The sequence below is a fragment of the Oryx dammah genome, unplaced genomic scaffold, assembly GCF_014754425.2.
Source record: "Oryx dammah isolate SB20612 unplaced genomic scaffold, SCBI_Odam_1.1 HiC_scaffold_11232, whole genome shotgun sequence".
Taxonomy (NCBI): domain Eukaryota; kingdom Metazoa; phylum Chordata; class Mammalia; order Artiodactyla; family Bovidae; genus Oryx; species Oryx dammah.
The window spans coordinates 1,254,568-1,277,531 of record NW_024080625.1 but is presented as its reverse complement, the minus strand read 5'-3'; the positions used below and the strand labels follow the sequence as shown (position 1 = coordinate 1,277,531).

General features: G+C 39.4%; 1 protein-coding gene across 1 annotated transcript in view; it reads left to right on the top strand.

Moving 5' to 3' along the window:
- The window catches only part of LOC120861304 (uncharacterized protein C12orf54 homolog), a 37,950-nt gene extending 28,377 nt beyond the window's left edge, over positions 1-9,573 (top strand). The window contains exons 4-7 of the mRNA XM_040236937.1: positions 1,601-1,633; positions 5,821-5,845; positions 8,021-8,063; positions 9,420-9,573. Of these exons, the coding sequence (XP_040092871.1) occupies positions 1,601-1,633; positions 5,821-5,845; positions 8,021-8,063; positions 9,420-9,573 (255 nt within the window). The remainder of the gene's footprint in view (positions 1-1,600; positions 1,634-5,820; positions 5,846-8,020; positions 8,064-9,419) is intronic.
- Positions 9,574-22,964: the final 13,391 nt, after the last annotated feature.

Below are 22,964 nucleotides of genomic sequence, written 5' to 3'. Positions count from 1 at the left end.
TCACCTGTCTCCTAAAAAACCTGTATGCAGGTCAAGAAGCACTGGTTAGAACCAGACATGGAACAACAGACTGGTTCAAAACTGGGAAAGGCTCTATATTGTCACTCTGCTTATTTAATTTTCTATGCAGAGTGTATCATGCAAAATGTCAGGCTGAGTGAATCATAACTTGGAATCAAGATTGCCAGGAGAAATATCAATAACCTGAGATATGCAGATGATATATCACTTTAACAGCAGAAAGTGAAGAGCCTCTTTATGAGAGGGTAAAAGAGGAGAGTGAAAAAGCTGACTCAAAACTCAACATTCAAAAAACTAGTAAGATCATGGCACCCGGTCCCATCACTTCATGGCAAATAGATGATGAAAAAGTGGAAAGAGTGACAGATTTTATTTTCCTGGGCTCAAAATCACTGTGGACAGTGACTGAAGCCATGAAACTAAAAGACACTTGCTCTTTGGAAGGAAAACTATGACAAACCTAGACAGCATACTAAAAACTAAAGACATCACTTTGCCAACAAAAGTCCATAGAGTCAAAACTATGGTTTTTTCAGTAGTCATATACAGGTGTCAGAGTTGGACCATAAAGAAAACTTGAGCGCCAAAGAATTGATGCTTTCAAATTGTGATGCTGGAGAAGACTCCTGAGAGTCCCCTGGACTGCAAGATCAAACTAGTCAGTCCTAAAGGAAATCAACCCTGAATATTCACTGGAAGGACTGATGCTGAAGCTTTAATACTTTGGCAACCTGATACGAAGAGCTGACTCACCTGAAAGCCTGTGATGCTGGGAAAGATTGACAACAAAAGGATATGGGGATGGTAGAGGATGAGATGGTTAGATAGCATCATTGACTTAAAGCACATGAATCCGGGCAAACTCCATAGGACAGAGGAGCCTGGGGTGCTGCAGTCCAAGGAATTGCAAAGAGTCAGACATAACTTAGTGAATGAACAACAAAGCATGTTAGAATTCCTGAATATCAACAAAAACAATTCTATATTTTAACTGAATAAAATATACCTATCTGTCTTAAAGTCCTCATCCTTTCCCCACAGTGAGAACTCAGACTACCAATAGTCACTGTATCCATCTATGTCTGGATGAAGAATATAGGTACATGTTTAGTTTTAGAATCTGCCAGAGCTTTTCCCACAGGAATCGTATACTTCTGTACTTCTTCCAACAATATATAAGAGTTTGAGCTTCTCTATGTTCTCACCAACACATGGTTTTGGTCGACTGGTGTGTTATAACCTAAATGCAAATGTGTTGATTTCCACAGCTATGTTTAGCTTCAGAACAAACACCAATGAAATGAAGTACAATAGTGGCTTCCATTGACATTCCTTTCACAACTTGGCCTTCTTTCAATAACTTCCTGTATTTTACCCACCTACCATATGAAGAAATGGTGGCCCAGAAATATGAATGAGAGTGGAATTCAATGGGATTTACTTCTTTGAGCTAGGAAGCTGTAGTCTGTTGGCATTCATACTCTATAGCCTAATAATGACTGAGAGAGTCTATATATAAAATCCCTTTGTAATAAAGTCTGTAACATTAATTTTTCCATAATTTTTTGTCTTCTGTCAGGTGCTAATGGCTTTTAAGGATATACAAAAGGAGGTGAGATTAAATTTCTATTCTCTAAATTCCCTGACCATATCACTTCTCTTGCTTCTGGTTTTCCTATACTCTTCTGTGCTGTTGACTTTGATCAAGCTTTTAATTTCATTTCTTTATCTAGGGATTTCTCCCTTAAAAGACTAGCACTTATTTGTCAGTCTAGTAAGTAAGACCAGAAGATGCCTAACAATTCCCTTATGAAAATATGATAATACAGAGAAAAATCCTATCTATCAGAACTACTCTCAGCAAGAATACTATGCAGTTATGTGAAACAGGTGACTGAGTTGGGAGGATCCAAATGACATGGTAAATTATTAGGATCGTATGTTTATTAATTACAGGGTAGTTCAAATTAGAGTCAGAGCTAAACTTCGCTCTGCAACAATCCTCCTCTTCTGCTCTTTCATGCAGGTCCTAGTATTTTTTTCTATACAAACACTAATAAAATATCTAAAACTATAGTCAAAAAATGGAGTATATTATTGGCTTACCCCAGATACTCAGTTACTACATTTGCTTGCTCAGGTGTTGATATATCTCAGTCCTACCAAGGTTGGACCAAAAGGACCTGAAAGAAATTTCCTCTACTTCACTAACTGGATCACTCTTAGCCTTTGAACTAAGCCTTTTTCTATAGTCCAAGAAGCCATGCCATTGTATCTTGCTGCTGTGTCTGGAACTTGCTCTAGGAAAAGACTACAGCAACCTCTGCCTCCGTCTGGCTGGAGGTAAAAGGGAGAAGAGATCAAAAGCTTGGTATTTTCACAAAGCATTCCCCAGTCTCAGGGCACCTCCACGTTACCCAGAATTTTAGTCCCCTGAGTCCTTCCTAAGTGTCCTCCAAGCAGGACTTGAGTTAGTGAGAGGAGGAGGTTTGTCCATAAGTGAGACTCACATGTGTTGATTTCGTCTTCACAAGGCCCATAAGCAAAGTTAAATGCCCCACCTGACATCTTCTGTGCTGAAGCTCTATTCTAGGTCTAGTGGTTCTTCATGGGGTTCATCAGACACAGTCTGATGGAACACCTGGGCTGGTGCAGACTGTTATGTCAATCTGACAAACACTTTCAAACATATAGGCACACTGAGAGAAGAAAGTCAAGCAAAATATATCCGGGAGAGACAGAACTAGAAAGCACTTCCTTGCCCCAGAGCACTGTTACATAGAAACACCATCTAGCCAGCTCCTAGGAGCTCAGGGGCCCCAAAGTACATAGCATCAGCCGCTATTTACTCTGGGGTGAGTAAGATGGAATTAAAAAAAAAAAAAACAGATACTTAAAGGTTCATCTCAGAGAACCAACGCACACACAGTGAGGAGTCAGTTCAGTTCAGTGGTTCAGTCATGTCCGACTCTTTGCAACCCCATAGACTGTAGCATTCCAGCCTTCCCTGTCCATCACCATCTCCCTGAGCTTGCTCAAACTCATGTCCATTGAGTTGATGATGGCATCCAACCATCTCATCCTCTGTTGTCGACTTCTCCTCCCGCCTTCAATCTTTCCCAGCATCAGGGTCTTTTCAAATGAGTCAGTTCTTCACATCAGGTGGCCAAAGTATTAGAGTTTCAGCTTTAGCATCGGTCCTTCCAATGAATATTCAGGATTGACTTCCTTTAGGATGGACTGGTTAGATCTTCTTGCTGTCCAAGGGACTTGCAAGAGTCTTCTCCAATACCACAGTTCAAAAGCATCAGTTCTTTGATGCTCAGCTTTCTTCATAGTCAACTCTCACATCCATACATGACTACTGGAAAAACCATAGCTTTGACTAGATGGACCTTTGTTGGCAAAGTAATGTCTCTGCTTTTTAATATGCTGTCTAGGTTCATCATAGCTTTTCTTCCAAGGAGCAAGGGTCTCTTAATTTCATGGCTGCAGTCACCATCTGCAGTGATTTGGAGCCCCCAAAAATAAAGTCTGTCATTGTTTCCATTGTTTCCCCATCTATTTGCTTGAAGTGATGAGACTGAATGCCATGATCTTCGTTTTCTGCATGTTGAGTTTTAAGCCAACTTTTTCACTCTCCTCTTTCACTTTCATCAAGAGGCTCTAGTTCTTCTTCAATTTCTGCCATAAGGGTGGTACGATCTGCGTATCTGAGGTTATTAGTATTTTTCCTGGTACTCTTGATTCCAGCTTGTGCTTCATCCAACCTATCATTTCTCATGATATACTCTGCATATAGGTTAAATAAGCAGGGTGACAATACACAGCATTAACGTAACCCTTTACCGATTTGGAACGTCTATTGTTCCATGTCCAGTTCTAACTGTTGCTTCCTGACCTGCATACAGATATCTCAGGAGTCAGGTCAGGTGGTCTGGTTTTCCCATCTCTTAAAGGATTTCCACAGTTTGTTGTGATCTACCCAGTCAAAGGCTTTGGTATAGTCAATAAAGCAGAAATGGATGTTTTTCTGGAACTCTCTTGCTTTTTCCATGATCCAACAGATGTTGCCAATTTGATCTCTGGTTCCTCTGCCTTTTCTAAATCCAACTTGAACATCTGGAAGTTCATGGTTCACGTACTGTTGAAGCCTGGCTTGGAGAATTTTGAGCATTATTTTGCTAGCGTGTGAGATGAGTGCAATTGTGTGGTAGTTTGAACATTCTTTAGCATTGCCTTTCTTTGGGACTGGAATGAAAACTGACCTTTTCCAGTCCTGTGGCCACTGTTGAGTTTTCCAAATTTGCTGGCACATTGAGTGCAGCACTTTCACAGCATCATCTTTTAGGATTTGAAATAGCTCAGCTGGAATTCCATCACCTCCACTAGCTTTGTTCGTAGTGATGCCTCCTAAGGCCCACTTGACTTCACATTCCAGGATGTCTGGCTCTAGGTGAGTTATCACACCATCGTGATTATCCGGGTCACGAAGATCTTTTTTGTACAATTCTTCTGTGTATTCTTGCCACCTCTTCTTAATATCTTCTGCTTCTGTTAGGTCCATACCATTTCTGTTCTTTATTGTGCCCATCTTTGCATGAAATTTTCCCTTGATATCTCTAATTTTCTTGAAGAGATCTATAGTCTTTCTCATTCTATTGTTTTCCTCTATTTCTTTGCATTGATCACTAAGGAAGCCTTTCTTATCTCTCTCTCCTTGCTATTCTTTGGAACTCTGCAATCAAATGGTTATATCTTTCCTTTTCTCCTTTGCCTTTAGCTTTTCTTCTTTTCTTTTCTCAGCTATTTGTAAGGCCTCCTCAGACCACCATTTTGCCTTTCTGTATTTCTTTTTCTTGGGGGTGGTCTTGATCATTGCCTCTGGTACAGTGTCATGAACCTCCATCCATAGTTCTTCAGGGACTCTATCAGATCTAATCCTTGAATCTATTTGTCACTTCCACTGTAATAATCGTAAGGGATTTGATTCAGGTCACACCTGTATGGTCTAGTGGTTTTCCTACTTTCTTCAATTTAAGCCTGAATTTAGCAATAAGGAGTTCATGATCTGAGCCACAGTCAGCTCCTGTTCTTGTGTTTGCTGACTGTATAGAGCTTTTCCATCTTCAGCTGCAAAGAATATAATCAATCTGAGTTCATTATTGACCATCTGGTGATGTCCAGGTATAGAGTCTTTTCTTGAATGAGGAGAGTGAAAGTGAAAAGAAAAGTGAATGTCACTCAGTCATGCCCTACTCTTTGTGATCCCATGGACTGTAGCCTGCCAGGCTTCTCTGTCCATGGGATTCTCCAGGCAAGAATATGGAAGTGGGTTGCCATTCTATTCCCCAGGGGATCATCCCAACCCAGGGATCGAACCTAGGTCTCCTGCATTGCAGGTGCGTTCTTTACCATCTGAGCCACTAGGGAAGCCTGAAGAGAAAGAAAGTGGCCAGAAAACAGCACAGAAAGGCCAGAAAGAATAAAAGAGGAGAGGTCATTGCATGAATCATTATGACTGTAGGTAATGAACTGTGTATCTCCCACCCCTAATAAGGCCAGAGTTTCTCCTATTTATTATTCAGCAAACATTTATTGAATATACTATATGCAGTGCATTGTGTTTGATGTGAGGCATAAAAAAACAGCACACACTCTCAGGAAACTTGGAATTTCATTACATTCCCAAGAAGCCAACATGTCTCACACAGACATCCCTATAATCTTACCAAGTCTAGCTGGTACACTGAAGAGGAGGGTGGCCCCTGACTCTGAATTTCTCTCAATTTTTTTCAGCTGCAAGAAGATGCTAGGACTCGAGGTAAAAGTAATATTTCAAGGTTTGGGTAAACCAAAGGTGAGGGGAGGGAATAAGAATGAGTTCATATCAAAGTCTCAATGCAGGAGCTTCTATTTGGCTGAAAGCTGGAGTCTGGGCCCCGCTAGTCTCTCCTCGTTCTGGTCCAGTTATCTTTCTATCCAGTTAACTTTCTCCCTTGGAATGGCTGTTGAGAGCCAGAGGACACTCTCAGCCCGGTCAGACATGGCACTTGTCAGGAGAGGAGAGACAACAATCAGAGGGAAGCTTCCCAGCTCTGTGTTTAGGGTTTAGGAGGCACTGAAGAGTGGGGAAGCCAAAATGGAATGATTATTTAGGGTGGTCAAATTATAGTACTCAAATGATCATATGCAGATTTTAAGTTTCAAATTAAAGCATGCAGTAGCTGTGCTTAGTTGCTCAGTCATGTCCAACACTTTGCAACCCCATGGACTGCAGCGCACGAGGCTCCTCTACCCATGGGGATTTTCCAGGCAAGAATACTGGAGGGGGTTGCCATGCCCTCCTCCAGGGGCCTAGAATTATAGCATAAATTTAGGCATAGTTGGAGTTCCTTCCTTTCCAAAAAGGAACTTATAAATCAGGGCTTTTCAAACATTTGAATGTATACAAATTACCTTGGTACTTAATTCAGTAGGCCTGAGACTCAGTTTCTTTGTTTCTAAGAAGCTGTCATGTGATGCTGGGACCTGTGGTTCATGAATCAGATTTTGAATACCAAGGATATAAATGAGTTCACTGAAATATCCTCTAATGTCACAAACACACACTACTATATACAAAACAGATAACCAACAAGAACTTACTGTATAGCACAGGGAACTCCACTCAACATTCTATAATAACCCATATGGGGAAAGAATCTGAAAAATAATGAATATATGTATATGTATAACTGAATCACTTTGCTGTACACCTGAAACTGACACAACATTGGAAATCAGCTACTTTTTTCATTTTTAATTCAATGTATATTATTTTATTATTTGTCCATAAGAACATTTATAACTGATCATCTAATCTGGGTTAAATGTATTGCTGTGCTTAGTTGGTTAGTCGTGTCTGACTCTTCGTGATCCCATGGACTATAGCCCACCAGGCTCCTCTGCTCATGGCATTCTCTAGGCAAGAATACTTGAGTGGGGTGCCACTGCCTACTACAAGAAATCTTCCTGGTCCAGGGATCAAACCCATGTCTCTTATGTCTCCTGCACTGGCTGGTGGATTCTTTACCACTAGTGACACCTGGGAAGCCCCAAAGTATCACTACTCAGTTTTGTCTTTTGAAGTGTTCTCCAAACAGGACTTGCTCAGTGATGTAAGCTATTTTGTTATCATTCTGTAGCATATGCTGTCTCTGTATGGTTTGGAGGTGATCTTAGCTTTGGAGGTGCACATAAGATTAATAGCATTCAGTGAGTGGTGTACTGAAAGTATCCATAAGTTACCACCCAGGAATCTCTGCTGAATTCTGAATATCAGTTTCCATTCCTCGGGCCCATGCAGGGCAGCAGACAGGACCAAAAATATGGAAATATGGCCAAACAGAATCCATCTTGAGGTACAGGGAAAACTTCTCTTGGCTGCCGAGCCCTAAGGGTCAACAGGTCAAAAGGGTTAAGTTTATCTATGCCTGAACGATGTTCTTTATTCAAGGAAGGCTGTTTTCCAAATAGGTCACTACAGGCCCTGGAATACCTGCTTGATGGCCCAATGTAAAAAACATGGATTTAGGATCTTGATTGTTGTTGTTGTTGTTTTCTGCTTCCTAAAAGGTGGGTGGGTGGGGGAATTCAGAATAAGACGAGAAGAACTCACCGCATTGTATTTTCCATACTAGAAAAGGAGACAAGGACCTAATCTAGTGTCAAGGCCCTGGGACTGAGGAATTTGACTAACTCCAAATGCCCAGAGCTGGTTAAGCAGGGATCTGGTGGCCATGATTCGATATATACTTTGTAAGTGATCAGATGTCCAGTGTCTCGTTCTGCAACTGCCTCTGACAGGCCTGTAGTTCTTTAGCTTCTCCACAAGTTCTGGTCTCTCCCACTTTGACTGGCCATACTCCAAACTAAGGATGTGAGCAGGGCTCAAGGGTCCTAAGGAGATACTTTCAGACCCCTGCAATGGAATGACTCCTTCCTGTGTCCCACTCAGGGATGAGCTCCGTGACACCCACATCATCTGCATCCAAGACTGGGTAAGTGACCGTCTTTTGAGAGTCCCTAAGGGAGATAGAATCCACCTGGATATGGGTGTGGTGACTAGGAATACTGCCATCTCTGAGCCTTGAGTCTTCAGAACACTGTACTTCCAACGTATCTCTCAGGAGATGGTCCCCTACCACTCTCAATTAATGGTGAACTACAGAGCCGGAGCTTCCTCCTTCATCCTCAGCCCCACCAGAAATCTCTGGAATTTCAGGATCAGTCTGCACCTCACCATACACATTTTGGGAGATTCTATTCACTCACTTAAGGGAAAAAAGGAGACACAGAAAGAATGACAGATAAGAAAGAAAAGACACACACACACACACACAGAGAGAGAGAGAGAGAGAGAGTAAAATGAGGAACTTAGAAAGAGAAGGACTTAGAAAAAGAAAGTTTTAAAAACTTGAAAGTCCAATGCCTCAACATTGGGAGATGTCCATTTATTTTCCATCCAAAAAAAAAAAAAAAGACTAGGAGAAAAAAGATCAGGCTATACCACCAGAGATTTAATTTAGACACTGCTGCTAAGTAGCTTCAGTCGTGTCCGACTCTGTGCAACCCCAGAGACGGCAGCCCACCAGGCTCCCCCGTCCCTGGGATTCTCCAGGCAAGAACACTGGAGTGGGTTGCCATTTCCTTCTCCAATGAATTTAGACACTAGGAAACACTTTATGAGAGTGAAAACTGAAAAACAGTACTGGGTGGTGAGAGAGCAGCAGCATATTCTGCAGAGGACTTCAGAAATACTTTTAAAAATCACTTTGACCTGTTTCAGATACGGTTCCACCTGAACCAGGAAATGGATAAGGTGAACTTCCTAGATCCCTGTTTCAACCCAATTTGACCCTATTCTAGAGAGCTGACCCTAGTGAAGTAAAAAAGTATTCCTCTTAAAAAGATATATCACTATAGTGTAAATTGATCATTGCTGAAACCATGAAAGGAATAATGGACTGGAGATCTCATATTTACATAAATCTTAAATGTAATTATTATAAACCTTTACATATGAGGGGCACTTCTGATTGGTCAAAACCTTATTGGATCAATGATTTTACTTTATTTCAGTACTCCTTTCTGAGGCAACCATGAGGAATTTACCTGAATTTCCTGATGAAAACATAGGCTCTGATAAGACACATCTCCTAATACCATTAAGGGTACTCTCTTATAGGACATAAGATCATCAGGGAATTGCAACTCCCAGAGTTAGTGATGCCCATTCCTGGTGAAGTCTGACAACAAAATAAATCCTTGAGGACAGTGGAGGCCAGGGAGGGGCCCCCGGGGATGGGATCTCTCTCCCTCATACAGTCACAGCCTCCTCTTATTTGGTACAGAAGCACCAAGACTTCAGATGCTGCAATGACCCCAAAGTTGGGAAGACTGCTGCCAGGCACTGGAGAGCAGCCAGCAGGGATCCAGGCCCCAGACCTGAAAGGACAGTCCTCTCATCAGTCAGCTCGCGACCCTAGACCCCAATCCAACAATCAATGAAGAAGACCACCTTCAGGTATTTCGCCGAGGTCTTTCCCCTGAACGCCACCCTTCATATCCTCAGGAACCCAGGCCTCATCAAGTCCTCACTCCAATATGGCAGAGTAGCAAACTCCATCCCCTCTTCAAACCTGGGGTTACCTGAGGAAAAATCAGTTGAGAAGGTAGAAGCCGGAGGGCAGGGCCAAGTTGGAATCTTTCAGTTTCTTGATTGAGGAAGAGCCAGACAGAGTGAGTCAGGTACAGATCTGTATAGGGAGGAGTGTTCAGAAATTGAGAGAGACAATTATGGGATAGAGAAATGGAAAGATAGAAAGTTGAAAGACACACTAAGAAGCATGAGGTCCATTATCCCCTTCGGGAAAGTGCTCTGGAAACCTACGTTATTTTGAGGGCTTAATTCAGAATCAAGAGTCAAACACTGTAGGTCCACAATAGACTCCATTGTCAGGATTTTCATTAATAAAGCAGTTAAGTAAACTGCCCTCAAAGGAACTGCTTAAGTGATAGCCCATTTCCTCAGCCTTTCAAACTCCTTGACTCTCTAGTTTCATCTGATACCTAATCTCATATAGAGAAAAAGACCATTCTCAGATATTTATCTGTGTCACAGACTAAGCTAGTGATACCCTCTCTATGGCCCTATATAAAGCTTACTGGGAACTCCTGAAAACAGAACCTGAGTGACGAATGATGGAGAAAATCAGTGTACTTAGTGTACACTCAGTGTCTAAGTACAGTGACTCTGTGCATTTTCCTGAATAGTCCCGTTTCAAATATTTTATCTCGTTTTCCCCATATAGCATCAAAATACAAAATGTCCCAATATTTTGGCAACAAGATCAAGCTTTCTGCCAGAATACATACACTCACAAAACCTCTGTCATCATTTAAAACTCACTTTTGACTCATAAATTAAGGCATAAAATGTCCTTTCTCCTCAGTACAGCATAGGCAGCAAGAGTAGGACAGCAAAGCATGGGCACCTACACAGAAAGAAAATGGTGTACAACCAGTGGGTCTCCTCCCTTACTGTGTGTGTGGTATTCTGGGAAACAGTCATGAGGGCAGAAGGGTCATCTGTAGGACTGATTTTAGTTTCAGTGCCATCTTCCTGGTAAACTAAATTTCTTTTATTCTCATCCATATGACTGTGAAATCTAGGGCACAGCTTTGGTTGCCTGAAAAACAAAGTTATTCAGCAGGCATCACCACTGATCTGGAAGAGGGAATGATACTCATGGGCAGAGATGCCAAGGTCTATGGCTACAACCAGGAACCTGGAAATCAAGTAAGACCCACACACATCACAACTGCCAAGCAAAGAAACCAGCAAACAACAACTGATAAAAATAAATGTAGTGTAAAAGACGTCTATCCTATTGGCTCTTACTGGGTAGTGGAATGTAGTGCTTGAATGTCCAAGTATGGTCTTGCATTTGGTTCAGAGAACAACAGCATAGGTTAGGAGAAGATCTGGATTAGAAAGTCACAAACCCATTTTAATTTTAACCAACTTATGGACTCATAGGTCTCAGTTTCCTCCCCTATAAATAAGGAAACATAACTAGAAAATGCTGGAGGCTCCTTTCATTTCTAATATCTTGTGATCTGACTAGCCTCACAGTCTATGACTCCAACATGGCTATCCCCTGAAACTACAGAAAAAGCCACCTAGTCCAAAAATACTTCCTGCAAGAAAAAAACTACTTAGAATATTTATCAAAGATGTTGCAAACATATATAAAGCATGTATCATGACATAAAAGGTAGAGTTTTTAATTCTTACTCGTTCATTTCCCAGTAAAATTTATACAAAAAGAAAATAACATATTAAAAATGATACAACATAGAATTTAAAACCAGTGGTGAGAATTTGTCACAATACCAGTGAAATAATAAATAAAAATCCATTATAACAATAAAATAAGTTTTAAAAAGCATCACCTCATTAGATACTGACTTGGCATTTGTTGAGAGACAAATGTTGTTTTTAAATTGAGACTACAAAAGTAATGGAAATTTTTTCACATGATAGAGAAACCCCATAATTTCAGGGTTGTATTGAAAACAGAAACTACACAAGGATCCGTTATATTTTCATGCTAATTCAGAACTTTTTTTTTTATTTTACTTTATTTTACTTTACAATACTGTATTGGTTTTGCCATACGAAGAAGTATTTAAAATGCTTTCAGTGGTCTTCCCAGTTCCCAGAGCAGATAAATATAAATCCCTGTAAGATATTTTATAGAAGTTGATAGACAGCAAAATTCATCAAGAAAAATAGGCAAATTTTTAATATAAATTTATTTATTTTAATTGGAGGTTAATTACTTTACAATATTGTATTGGTTTTGCCATACTTTTAAAAAAGGAGTATTGATGAAGTTACCTTCAAAATTTTATTTCTGAAAGTCAAGAGAATGAGAAGACAAGTCACAGATTGGCAGAAAATATTTGCAAAAGACACATCAGATAAACAAAAATATACCAAAAAATATTTAAACTCAACAATAAGAAAATGAACAACTCAGTTTAAAAATTGAGAACAGACTGCTCACTAAAGAAGATATACAGATAGAAAACAAGCATATAAAAAGACACTCCACATCAATGTCATTAGGGAACTTAAAAATAACAATTAGATACCACGAGACACCTATTACAATGGCCTAAATCTAAAAACTGACAATAAATAAATGGTGAGAATGTAGAACAACAAGAGCTCTCATTCACTGCTAGGGGGAAAGCAAAATGGTAAGGCCACTTTGAAAGACAATTTGACAGTTTCTTAGAAAATTAAACTTACTTTTACCATATAATTCAGCAATCGTGTTCCTTTGTATCCCCAAATGAGTTGAAAAGTTATATCCACACAAAAATGTACACATAGATGTTCACAGCAGCTTTATTCATAATTCCCCAAACTTGGACGCAAACAAGATTTCCTTCAACAGGTTAATAGAAAAATTAACTGCTACATTCAGACAACGGAACATTATTCAGCTCTGAAAAGCAATGAGCGATCAACTCATGGAAAGACATGAAGGAAACGCATATTACTAAGTGCAAGAAGCCAGTCTGAAAAGGCAGCATACTGTATGATTCCAAGAATATGACATTCTGGAAAAGGCAAAACTACAGAGATGGTAGAAAGATAAATTTGGTGGGGAATGTTGATAGGAGAGGAAGTTGTGCATGGGTCAGGGAAGCAGTATAAGGCCTGTACTTTGTGCTCAATTTTGCTTTGTATCTAAAACTTGTCTTAAGAATATTTTTAAAAGTATAGTGGACCACATTGTCATGAGGCTGAAGACCAACAGAATATTACCCAGGATGAGGAAAATGCTAAACCCTCTTGGCTAGCTGACTCACATTTCAAAAGGTAATACAACACCAAAAATGTTAAATTTGCAGATGATACAGTTTCTGAAGACCAGGAGGCTGTGGAAGAATTTTTTTAATACCTATTAAGTGTTACACGGGGAAAGGGTTATGTGGAAGAGAGTTTTCAACAATGATGAGACTGACTTGTTTTACAAGGATGTTGGCAAATAAACATATATAATAAAAATAAACTCCAAAGCCCCTGGTTTAAAATCACTTAAGACTGTGCAATTAATTATTTGTAAGTATATATAAGATGTCTGTAAGGCAGAAACACATAAAACAAGGTTATGTACTGATCACCTGGTGAAAATGTGGACCGAAGGTTTACAGGAATCTGATCTTGTATTTCCCCTAGGAGCAAAAAGTCTGTATTCACTAATACAGTGTTCACAGGGACTTTACAGAACTATCTATCATGAATAATTAGAACTGACTGTGCTTACAGTTGTATAAAAACCAGAAGCAACCAAGATGTTCTTCAGTAGTTGAATGGATAAACTAGGGTACACTCAGACAGGGATGTAATTCAGTGATAAAAAAGAAATGAGCTATCAAATCACAGGGGCTTCCCTTGTGGCTCAGCTGGTAAAGAATCCTCCTGCAATGCGGGAGACCTGGGTTTGATCGCTGGGTTGGGAAGATCCCCTGGGAAAGGGAAAGGCTACCCAATCCAGTATTCTGGCCTGGAGAATTCCACGGACTTTATGATCCATGGAGTCACAGAGTTGGACACGACTGACTGACTTTCACACACTTTATCAAACGACGGGGTTGGGGGGGGGACACAAATAAACCTTAAATACATATTGGTAAGTGAAAAAAGTCAGTCTGAAGTCTATTTTCTATTTTTATAATCTTTTAGAAAAGGCGAAACTATACAGACAGTAGACATTGTAGTCACTAGTTTAGGGGAAAGTGGTAGGGGGCTGAATAAGTGAGGCATAGGACTTTTAGGGCAGTGAAACTACTCTGTGTGATAGTATGATTGTGGATATATCACACTAAGCATCTGACAAGGCCCACTGAACTTTACAGCAAAAAAGAGTAAACTAACGTATACAAATTTAAAAATATATCATTAGCAGGATGGAAAGCAGAACATAATCAAGCAATTTAACTATATTATAAATGTATGAAACAAGTTCACCGAGGTGGTTATGGGGAAAAGGGGCTGATCTAAATAGCTCTGGAAATTAGTAGAATCTGTAAGATGTATGACTAAAGACAAAAGCAACTATACATAAGCACAGTACCTTAATTGACAAACTTGTTTCCCACAGTGGGAATGGGTTAACAATTCTGATGCTGTTATTCATGTATACTGGAATTAAATAAATAAACAGCAGGTGGTAGGAACCAAGATTCTCACTGTTGAAATGGGAGATTGCAGATAAGCAGGGAAGACTAGAATGATCCATATGATAATAGAGTTGGAAACATCAGTATGAATTCATGTTTAGCTTAATACAGTTACAAATGGTTTCATGTAAAAATACTTATAGATATGTTTATACAGATGGGTTAGAATGCACACATATATTTTCTTGCTATCAGTTGAGAGGGCCTGAACATATTAGAAGCAACAAACCACATCGACCTCTCAGATCTTGGTTTCTAGTATCAGTAGCCATTGCAAAGAACCAGGGCTCCTTGAAGAAATGGCTCATTCTAGTGATAAAACAGGGAATATACAAGATGAATTTGAAGCATCTTATAGTACCAAAGAGTATGCAAATGCTAAGAAACACAAAGACACACACACACACAAATAAATAATGGGTGTTTGTCAAAGGATCACAGGAACCAATTGAAAGAGGTCTCAATGACCAAAGCCAGAACAATTTGAGCAAAACATAGAGTAGTACTGGATTAAAACACAAAATATGTGATCACAATGATGTAAATAAATGACCGAACAGTTAAATGGTGAAGAAGAAACAAATCTCCCATGCAGAATTTCAAATAATTTATGCAAATACATCACCCTCAAGGAGGTGAAGAATAACCTCATTCTATAATTATAAGGTGTACATAGTAACTTCCTTCCAAAGAGAATGGTATGGTGGGGGTGGGTTGGGGGAAGCCAACTTGGAGGAAATAAGAGTAACTACAATGTGTAAATCTGAAAAACACTAGCTGAGACATACGAGCTAGGTAACCTTCAACAGTGATAAGGTTTGTTGGTTGTGTGTACTCTTGAGATGACATGATGAAAATGGTACTTTACCTTTGTGATCTTCCTCCCTAAAACCTTTAACCCCAGTCTAATCATGAGGAAAACATCAGACAAGCTCAAATTTAGGGACATTTTTCAAAATATCTGACCAGTATTCATTGGAAGGACTGATGCTGAAGCTGAAACTCCAATACTTTGGCCACCTGATGCAAAGAATCGACTCATTTGAAAAGACCCTGATGCTGGGAAAGATTAAAGGTGGGTGGAGAAGGGGACGTCAGAGGATGAGATGGTTGGATGGCATCACCGACTCAATGGACATGAGTTTGAGTAGGCTCCGGGAGTTGGTGATGGACAGCGAAGCCTGGCGTGTTGCAGTCCATGGGGTCACAAAGGGTAGGACATGACTGAGCAACTGAACTGAACTACTTAGAACTGTCAAGATCATCACAACAAAAAAAGCCTAAAAAACTGTCACAACCAAGTAAGTCTTATGGCAACATGACAACTCAATATAATATGATATCCCTGGATAGGACCCTAGGGCAACCAAAAAAGAGGACATTATGTAAAACCTAAATAAATCTGAACTTTTAAACTATGGAGCTCAATGAATAATTTTCAATATAGTTTCATTAATTTTAATGTATACTGCATTAATATAAGATGTTAATAGGTGAAACTGGATTCAGGGAATATGAAAAATATGCTATCTTTTCAATTTTTCTGTAAATAGTTACTTAAAAAATAACTCTTCTGAAAAATAAAGTTAATTTAAATATTAAAAGAATAATAATAAATGTAGTTAATAGGTTTATCACTGTAAATTCTGAAATGTATTTTAGAATTTTTTGTATACATTTTTACATTTTACATTGTAAAATGTATTTTTCTATAGATTTTACAAATGTATTTCTAAAATACATTTTTTATGTATTTGTCTACAAAGGATTTGGAGACAGATAGGAGCCAAGGTTCTCACTGTTGGAAAAGAGAATACCAAATACAGAAAGGCTGAGATAAATCTGTATGTTTATATAATACATTTATATAAATGTGTTTATAATTATACACAAACACATTTTTCCTAGCTCTATCTGCTAAGAGAGTCTAGAGGCAATGATATAACAGTGACATGATGATGACTCAGCTAGGATCCAGATCTTATTTTCTAAATATATTTTCCCTTTAAGAAACCAGGGTATCCTGGATAAAGACTGATCCAAGGCTAGGGCAAGGAAAGTACAAGATGAATCTTTCTGTGCTCTGGAAGGAACTGATTAAGTGTTAGTCGCTCAATTGTGACCAACTCTTTTGCGACTCCATGGACCATAATCTGCCTGGCTCCTCTGTCCATGGAATTCTCCAGGCAAGAATACTGGAGTGGGTTGCTATTTCCTTCTCCACAAGTAATGATGGGACACAACAAAAGGAAAGAGAAGCCAACTTGGAGGGAAACCCACTGGGCATATCTGAGATAACTTGAGCATAACAATAAATAACAATAGTAATTGATTATAATCTATGAATAAAATAAGAACCCATGTGTATGTACTGAGAAAATGAGGAGCAAGAGACACAGAGGTAGGAAGATTATAACTGCAGAAGAATGTAAACTAATAAAGAAGGAATGAAGGAGTTAGTTAGGAAGTTATTAAACAATATTTATCTATGGGGTAAAACTTTAATGGGACTTCCCAGGTGGCACTAGTGGTAAAGAACCCACTTGCCAATGCAGGAGACATAAGAGACATGGGTTCGATCCCTGGGTCAGGAAGATACCCTGGAGGAGGGCATGGCAACCAAGAACACATATTTATGTATTTATATAGTCTCAAAATACCTCTCTGCAAATTAATTACAAAAGAAAAGGCTACTTTACAGTGAAGAAACTATGTAACACCATGCTATACATTTTCAGGTTTTATACACACACACACACACACACACACACAAGGGGGCTTCCCTGGTGGTTCAGACGGTAAACAATCCACCGGCAATGCAGGAGACCTGGGTTCAATCCCTGGATCAGGAAGATCCCCTGGAGAAGGGAATGACAACCCACTCCAGTATTCTTGCCTGGAGAATTCCATGGACAGAGGAGCCTGGTGGGCTACAGTCCATAGGGTCACAAAAAGTTGGACACAACTGAGCAATTAACACTTTCATTTTTCATATATAAATACATACATACATATTTATACACACAAATATCTAATATATCTAACATATGTATGCAATACTTATATATATTTTGTATGTAACATATATATTCTAATTTATAATAAAAATATTTTTATAAAACAAGCAGGATAACTTGAAAATAAGAGTTAATACTTTATGTGCCTGAAATGAATTAACAAACCTGATTACAAGTTGTGAAAATTAAAGGAAAAAATTAAAACATGTCTAGATTACTTTTTTACATTTTATCATTATGGTGGTATACACATATTTTCTACCATAATTATATTAATCCCATCATATATTATTTGACATGTATGTCATTTAGATTACACTCTAATGTTAATTAGAGAGAATAGAAATAAGACTAATCTAGAGAGTTTGAGCGGAGAAGGCAAAGGCAACCCACTCCAGTACTCTTGCCTGAAAAATCCCATGGATAGAGGAGCCTGGTGGGCTGCAGTCCATGGGGTCATGAAGAGTCGGACATGACTGAGCGACTTCACTTTCACTTTTCACTTTCACGCATTGGAGAAGGCAATGGCAACCCACTCTAGTGTTCTTCCTGGAGAATCCCAGGGACGGGGGAGCCTGGTGGGCTGCCGTCAATGGGGTCACACAGAGTCTGACACGACTGAAGCGACTTGGCAGCAGCAGAGAGTTTGAGGGATCCAATTTGGGGTCAGTATTAGAACTTTTCGATAACAAAATGCTCTGTCTTAACTAGAAAACCAGTGGGAGGGATGTAAAAACAAAGCATAACTCTATAGAGAGTAATCTTTCCAAAATGAAATATATTTAACGCCCCAGCTTTCAGCACTTCAGTGATGCTCCATCACCCACATAACCAAGTCTAAGTTTCTTTACATGGAATAAAGAACACTTGATTAACATGTGGTCCAGTCTAAATTTATACCCTCATAATATTCCTCACCACTCTGTCAAAAATTCCCACTGCAGGCACAATAGCTTACTTTCTGTTCTTTTTTTTTTTTTTTTCTGTTCTTAGAGCAGGTCACATTTTTCATCTTGGGACAATGCATATAGAGTGCTGTTACTCTATCCTCACTTGGAATTTATGTCAGTTTTCTAAACCTTGGCGTAACTCTTACTTATCTTTCTAGTCTATCTCACATATCACTTTCTCAAGGAAGCACTTCCTTATCTGCCAAATTGGAATACAATTCCTAAAATACACCCTACTTACAGTGATATATGTCTTATGAAGTTATGCTTTGTAGCGCTTGTGTCTATGGCTCTGGATAAGGCTGCCTTGATTGGAATTTTAGCTTTGCTATTTAACAGCTGTGTAATGCAGTGCAAGTTAGCTTGGCATTTTTGGTCTTAAGCTTCCTCACTTAGAAAACATAATTAGTATACTCCTCATAGTCATACTATAATATATAGTATATACTCCTCATATTTTGGCCAAAATCACTGCAGATGGTGACTGCAGCCATGAAATTAAAAGACGCTTACTCCTTGGAAGAAAAGTTATGACCATCCTAGATAGTATATTCAAAAGCAGAGACATTACTTTCCCAACTAAGGTCCATCTAGTCAAGGCTATGGTTTTTCCAGTAGTCATGTATGGATGTGAGTTGGACTGTGAAGAAGGCTGAGCACTGAAGAATTGATGCTTTTGAACTGTGGTGTTGGAGAAGACTCTTGAGAGTCCCTTGGACTGCAAGGAGATCCAACCAGTCCATTCTGAAGGAGATCAACCCTGGGATTTCTTTGGAAGGAATGATGCTAAGGCTGAAACTCCAGTACTTTGGCCACCTCATGCGAAGAGTTGACTCATTGGAAAAGACTTTGATGCTGGGAGGGATTGGGGGCAGGAGAAGAAAGGGACAACAGAGGATGAGATGGCTGGATGGCATCACTGACACGATGGACGCGAGTCATCCTGCAGTCCATGGGGTTGCAACAGTCAGACACAACTTAGTGACTGAAAAACTCTGGGAGTTGGTGATAGACAGGGAGGCCTGGCGTGCTGCGATTCATGGGGTCACAAAGAGTTGGACACGACTGAGTGACTGAACTGAACTGAGTGCAAAGAGCCAACTCCCTGAAAAAGATCCTGATTCTAGGAAAGACTGAAGGCAGGAAGAGAAGGGGACAACAGAGAACGAGATGGTTGGATGGCATCACCAACTCAGTGGGAACTGGAGCAAACTCTGGGAGATGGTGAAGGGCAGGGAAGCCTGGCATGCTGCAGTCCATGGGGTTGCAACAGTCAGACACAACTTAGTGACTGAACAACAACTCCTCATATTATACTCCTCATACAGAGTACTGAAAGAAATAATACATGTACATGTAATAAGTGATAAATATAGTTCATAAGAGGATGCCATTCTATTTTAATGTTCATAAAAGTAGATATAAATAACTTTTGGACCCCTGACACTGCTGTGATGAAACAATTTGGCCTAACATGGCAGCTTAGCTGGTAAAGAATCTGCCTGCAATACAAGAGACCCCAGTTTGATTCCTGGGTCGGGAAGATCCTTGGAGAAGAGATAAGCTACCCATTCCAGTATTCTTGGGTTTCTCTAGTGGCTCAGATGGTAAAGAATTTATCTGCAATACAGGAGACCTGGGTTTGATCCCTGAGTTGGGAAGATCCCCTGGAGGAGGGCATGGTAACCCACTCCAGTGTTCGTTATGGGTTCCCTGGTGGCTCAGACAGTAAAGAATCTGCAAATCTTCCTGCAATCCAGGAGACCTGGGTTCAATCCCTGTGTCAGGAAAATGCCTATCTTAAGTGAAATCTCAATGAAATTTAACATGGTAAGAGAGTTTCCTTAAGATTAAAGATCTCTACTGTTCTTTCTTCATGGCTCAGATGGTAAAGAATCTGCCTGTAATGCAAGAAACCTGAGTTCAATTTCTGGGTTGGGAAGATTCCCTGGAGAAGGGAATGGCAATCCACTCCAGTATTCTTGACTGCAGAATTCCATGGACACAGGACCCTGGTGGGCTACAATCAATGGAGTTGCAAAGAGCTGGACACATCTGCACAACTGCACTTTGACTTTTTTCAAATTCATCTTATAGTTTCTTTTTTATCTTAATTTTATTCATTTTAAAAAATATATAATTTGTTTTAATTGGAGGCTAATTACTTTACAATATTGTATTGGTTTTGCCATACATCAACATGAATCCGCCACAGGTATACACGTGTTCCCCATCCTGAACCCTCCTCCCTCCTCCCTCCCCGTACCATCCCTCTGGGTCATCTCCGTGCACCAGCCCCAAGCATCCAGTCAATGTTTTTAATAGAATTTTAGGGTTTTTAAAATGTTATTAGAATAGTGCACTAGTATAAAATGAATGCATTGGGTAAAATTACACACAAGGGTGTTTAAGTAACAGTTCTTGACAGTCTGGGGTTTAGATAATTCTCTTCTAACCAATCAATACTTTATAATGGAGTTCAATTGAACTTGGCAGTCTTTGGCTAAACTGCAATAGTGTACCTAGACATTCAGTATAGACAACAGAAAACACTTTTGTTTTCATTTTTTATTAGTAAAAGAAAATGAGGAATTGTCAAGGATTTCTTTTCCCCTTCCTCCACCATTTTATTTTTGTATTGGTGAACTGTAGAAAGTACTTTTACATTTATGATCTGTAGAAAATTTATAAACCCGTATGTGATACTTTAAAAAAACCTATAAATAGAAGTCCACTTTTCCAGAGCATGGATTTAATACAGTGTGGTTCCCTAGGATACATTCTGCATAAAAGTCTTACAATCCTTGGGGCAAACACAGCACCAGTTTTGTAACAGTGAAGAGCAAATCTGACTCCATATGAGATCTGTTTCTTTTACTTTAACCTTTGTATTCTATTGCCTTTGCTGCCAGATAAGAATGCTGCTTATATCCTGAAATATATAGGATAGCCCAGTCTCAAGATTCTGATCTTTTATTTTTCCATTCATCCAGAGATTAAAAGTTGCAAAATAAAGGATAACATTAGTCTTGCTGAAAGTTTACAAAGTACAGCATGACTTGACCTGTGGGGGTAGCTGTAAGAACAAGGGATTCCCCCACCAAGAAGTTTACAACAACCAACCCTCCTTCACCTTGCTTTTAAAAATGTTTTGCTGAAACCCTTTTGGGTGTTCAAGGTTTTGGGGGACATGAGCCACTAATTCTCCTTGTATGGCCCTGCAGTAAACCTTTCTCTATTTCAAACTGCAATATTTCAGTTTGCTTGGCCTCACTATGGATCCAGCACATGAACTTGTATCTGGTAAGTTTTTGCAAACCAGAAATTGGAAGTTGGAAATGTGTTGTTATTGTTAACAGAAAATATTTAAAATATCGCAAGTATGCAAGAAAAGATACAGAATCTGAATAGCCACAGTCCAACAGTTATCTTGGCACCAAGTGTGTAGTACTTGGGCACACTGAAACAAATGCCTTAGGATTGTCTGTCTTTTGCTGAACAAGCCTCAGCTATATACACTCAGAGAGTTGAATATTTATGAGAGAAATTAATAGAAGCAATCACTCAAATGTCATCCCTAAATAGGGACTGGTACTTATCCTGATATTCCTATAGGACTTTGTTGCAAGATTTAGAAACCTGGGATATGAATACAAGGAACACTATCAATGCATTTAATTTTTCTGGGCATAAGAAAAAGGTGCAGAGGTGGACAGAGTGTGGTTTGCCAGATCCTATCAAACCAGATATTTTCATCTTTCTTTCTTCTTCCCCTACCCAAACATTTGAAAATGAAAAGATTTAGACTTTCTCTTTAAGTCACCTCACACTGCCCAATTGTCACAGAGGTGAAGGTGGATCATCCAGAGAAAAGCAACTAAGAGCCAAATGATAGAGAAATATAAGACAGCCCAAACTGAGACTTTTGGGGAAGTCAAGGCTTTAGTTTAAAAGTTAGGCCATCATTCTAGAAATCTCATGTTTTCTGAGTCATAAAAAATGTAGACACCTTACTTCTGATCATGCAGGGCCAGCTTTATCTGATCAACAGTCCCCTTGAGAACTAGAAAAAGATAAATGAAAAGGAAAATGCATTTGTTTGAAAGTACTGGAAAGTCTAACAAGTCTGTCAAGAGTCAGAGAATAAGACCTCACAGGGAAGAGAAGAATACTGGGATGAGCTGGATATTCTGCATTAACTGTCTCCTCAAGGCCTCTATTTGCAAGTGGCACATGGCCAAGAGACTGAGAAGCCTAGCAGAAACTAACAGCTAAGAGGCTGAGAACGTTAGCTGAGCTTTTGGCAGTTTATGGGTATATGGACACAAAACTTGAAGTTCATGGATACCAAAGCAGCCAGGATTTATTGGGCCAAGATTCCCAAAAAAAGCAAAATGTTTTAAGGTGAGCCCGACATTCTGCATCAATTTTCCCCAGGAGATACATTTATGCCATATGCAGCGCATGATAAGAGGATAATAAGCTGAATAGAAAGTAGAGGCTATGGGGCTGAGAAGCCAAGCAGATCTATCTGTAGAGCTGAGGACCCACCAAGAAGGGGTGAGTGGTAATTATTCCTTTAGTTAGAACCATGGAGGGTCATGGAAGCACTATACCATAAGTGTAAGACTGAACAAGAAATAGAACAAAGCAAAAGACATTCTTTTCTGTA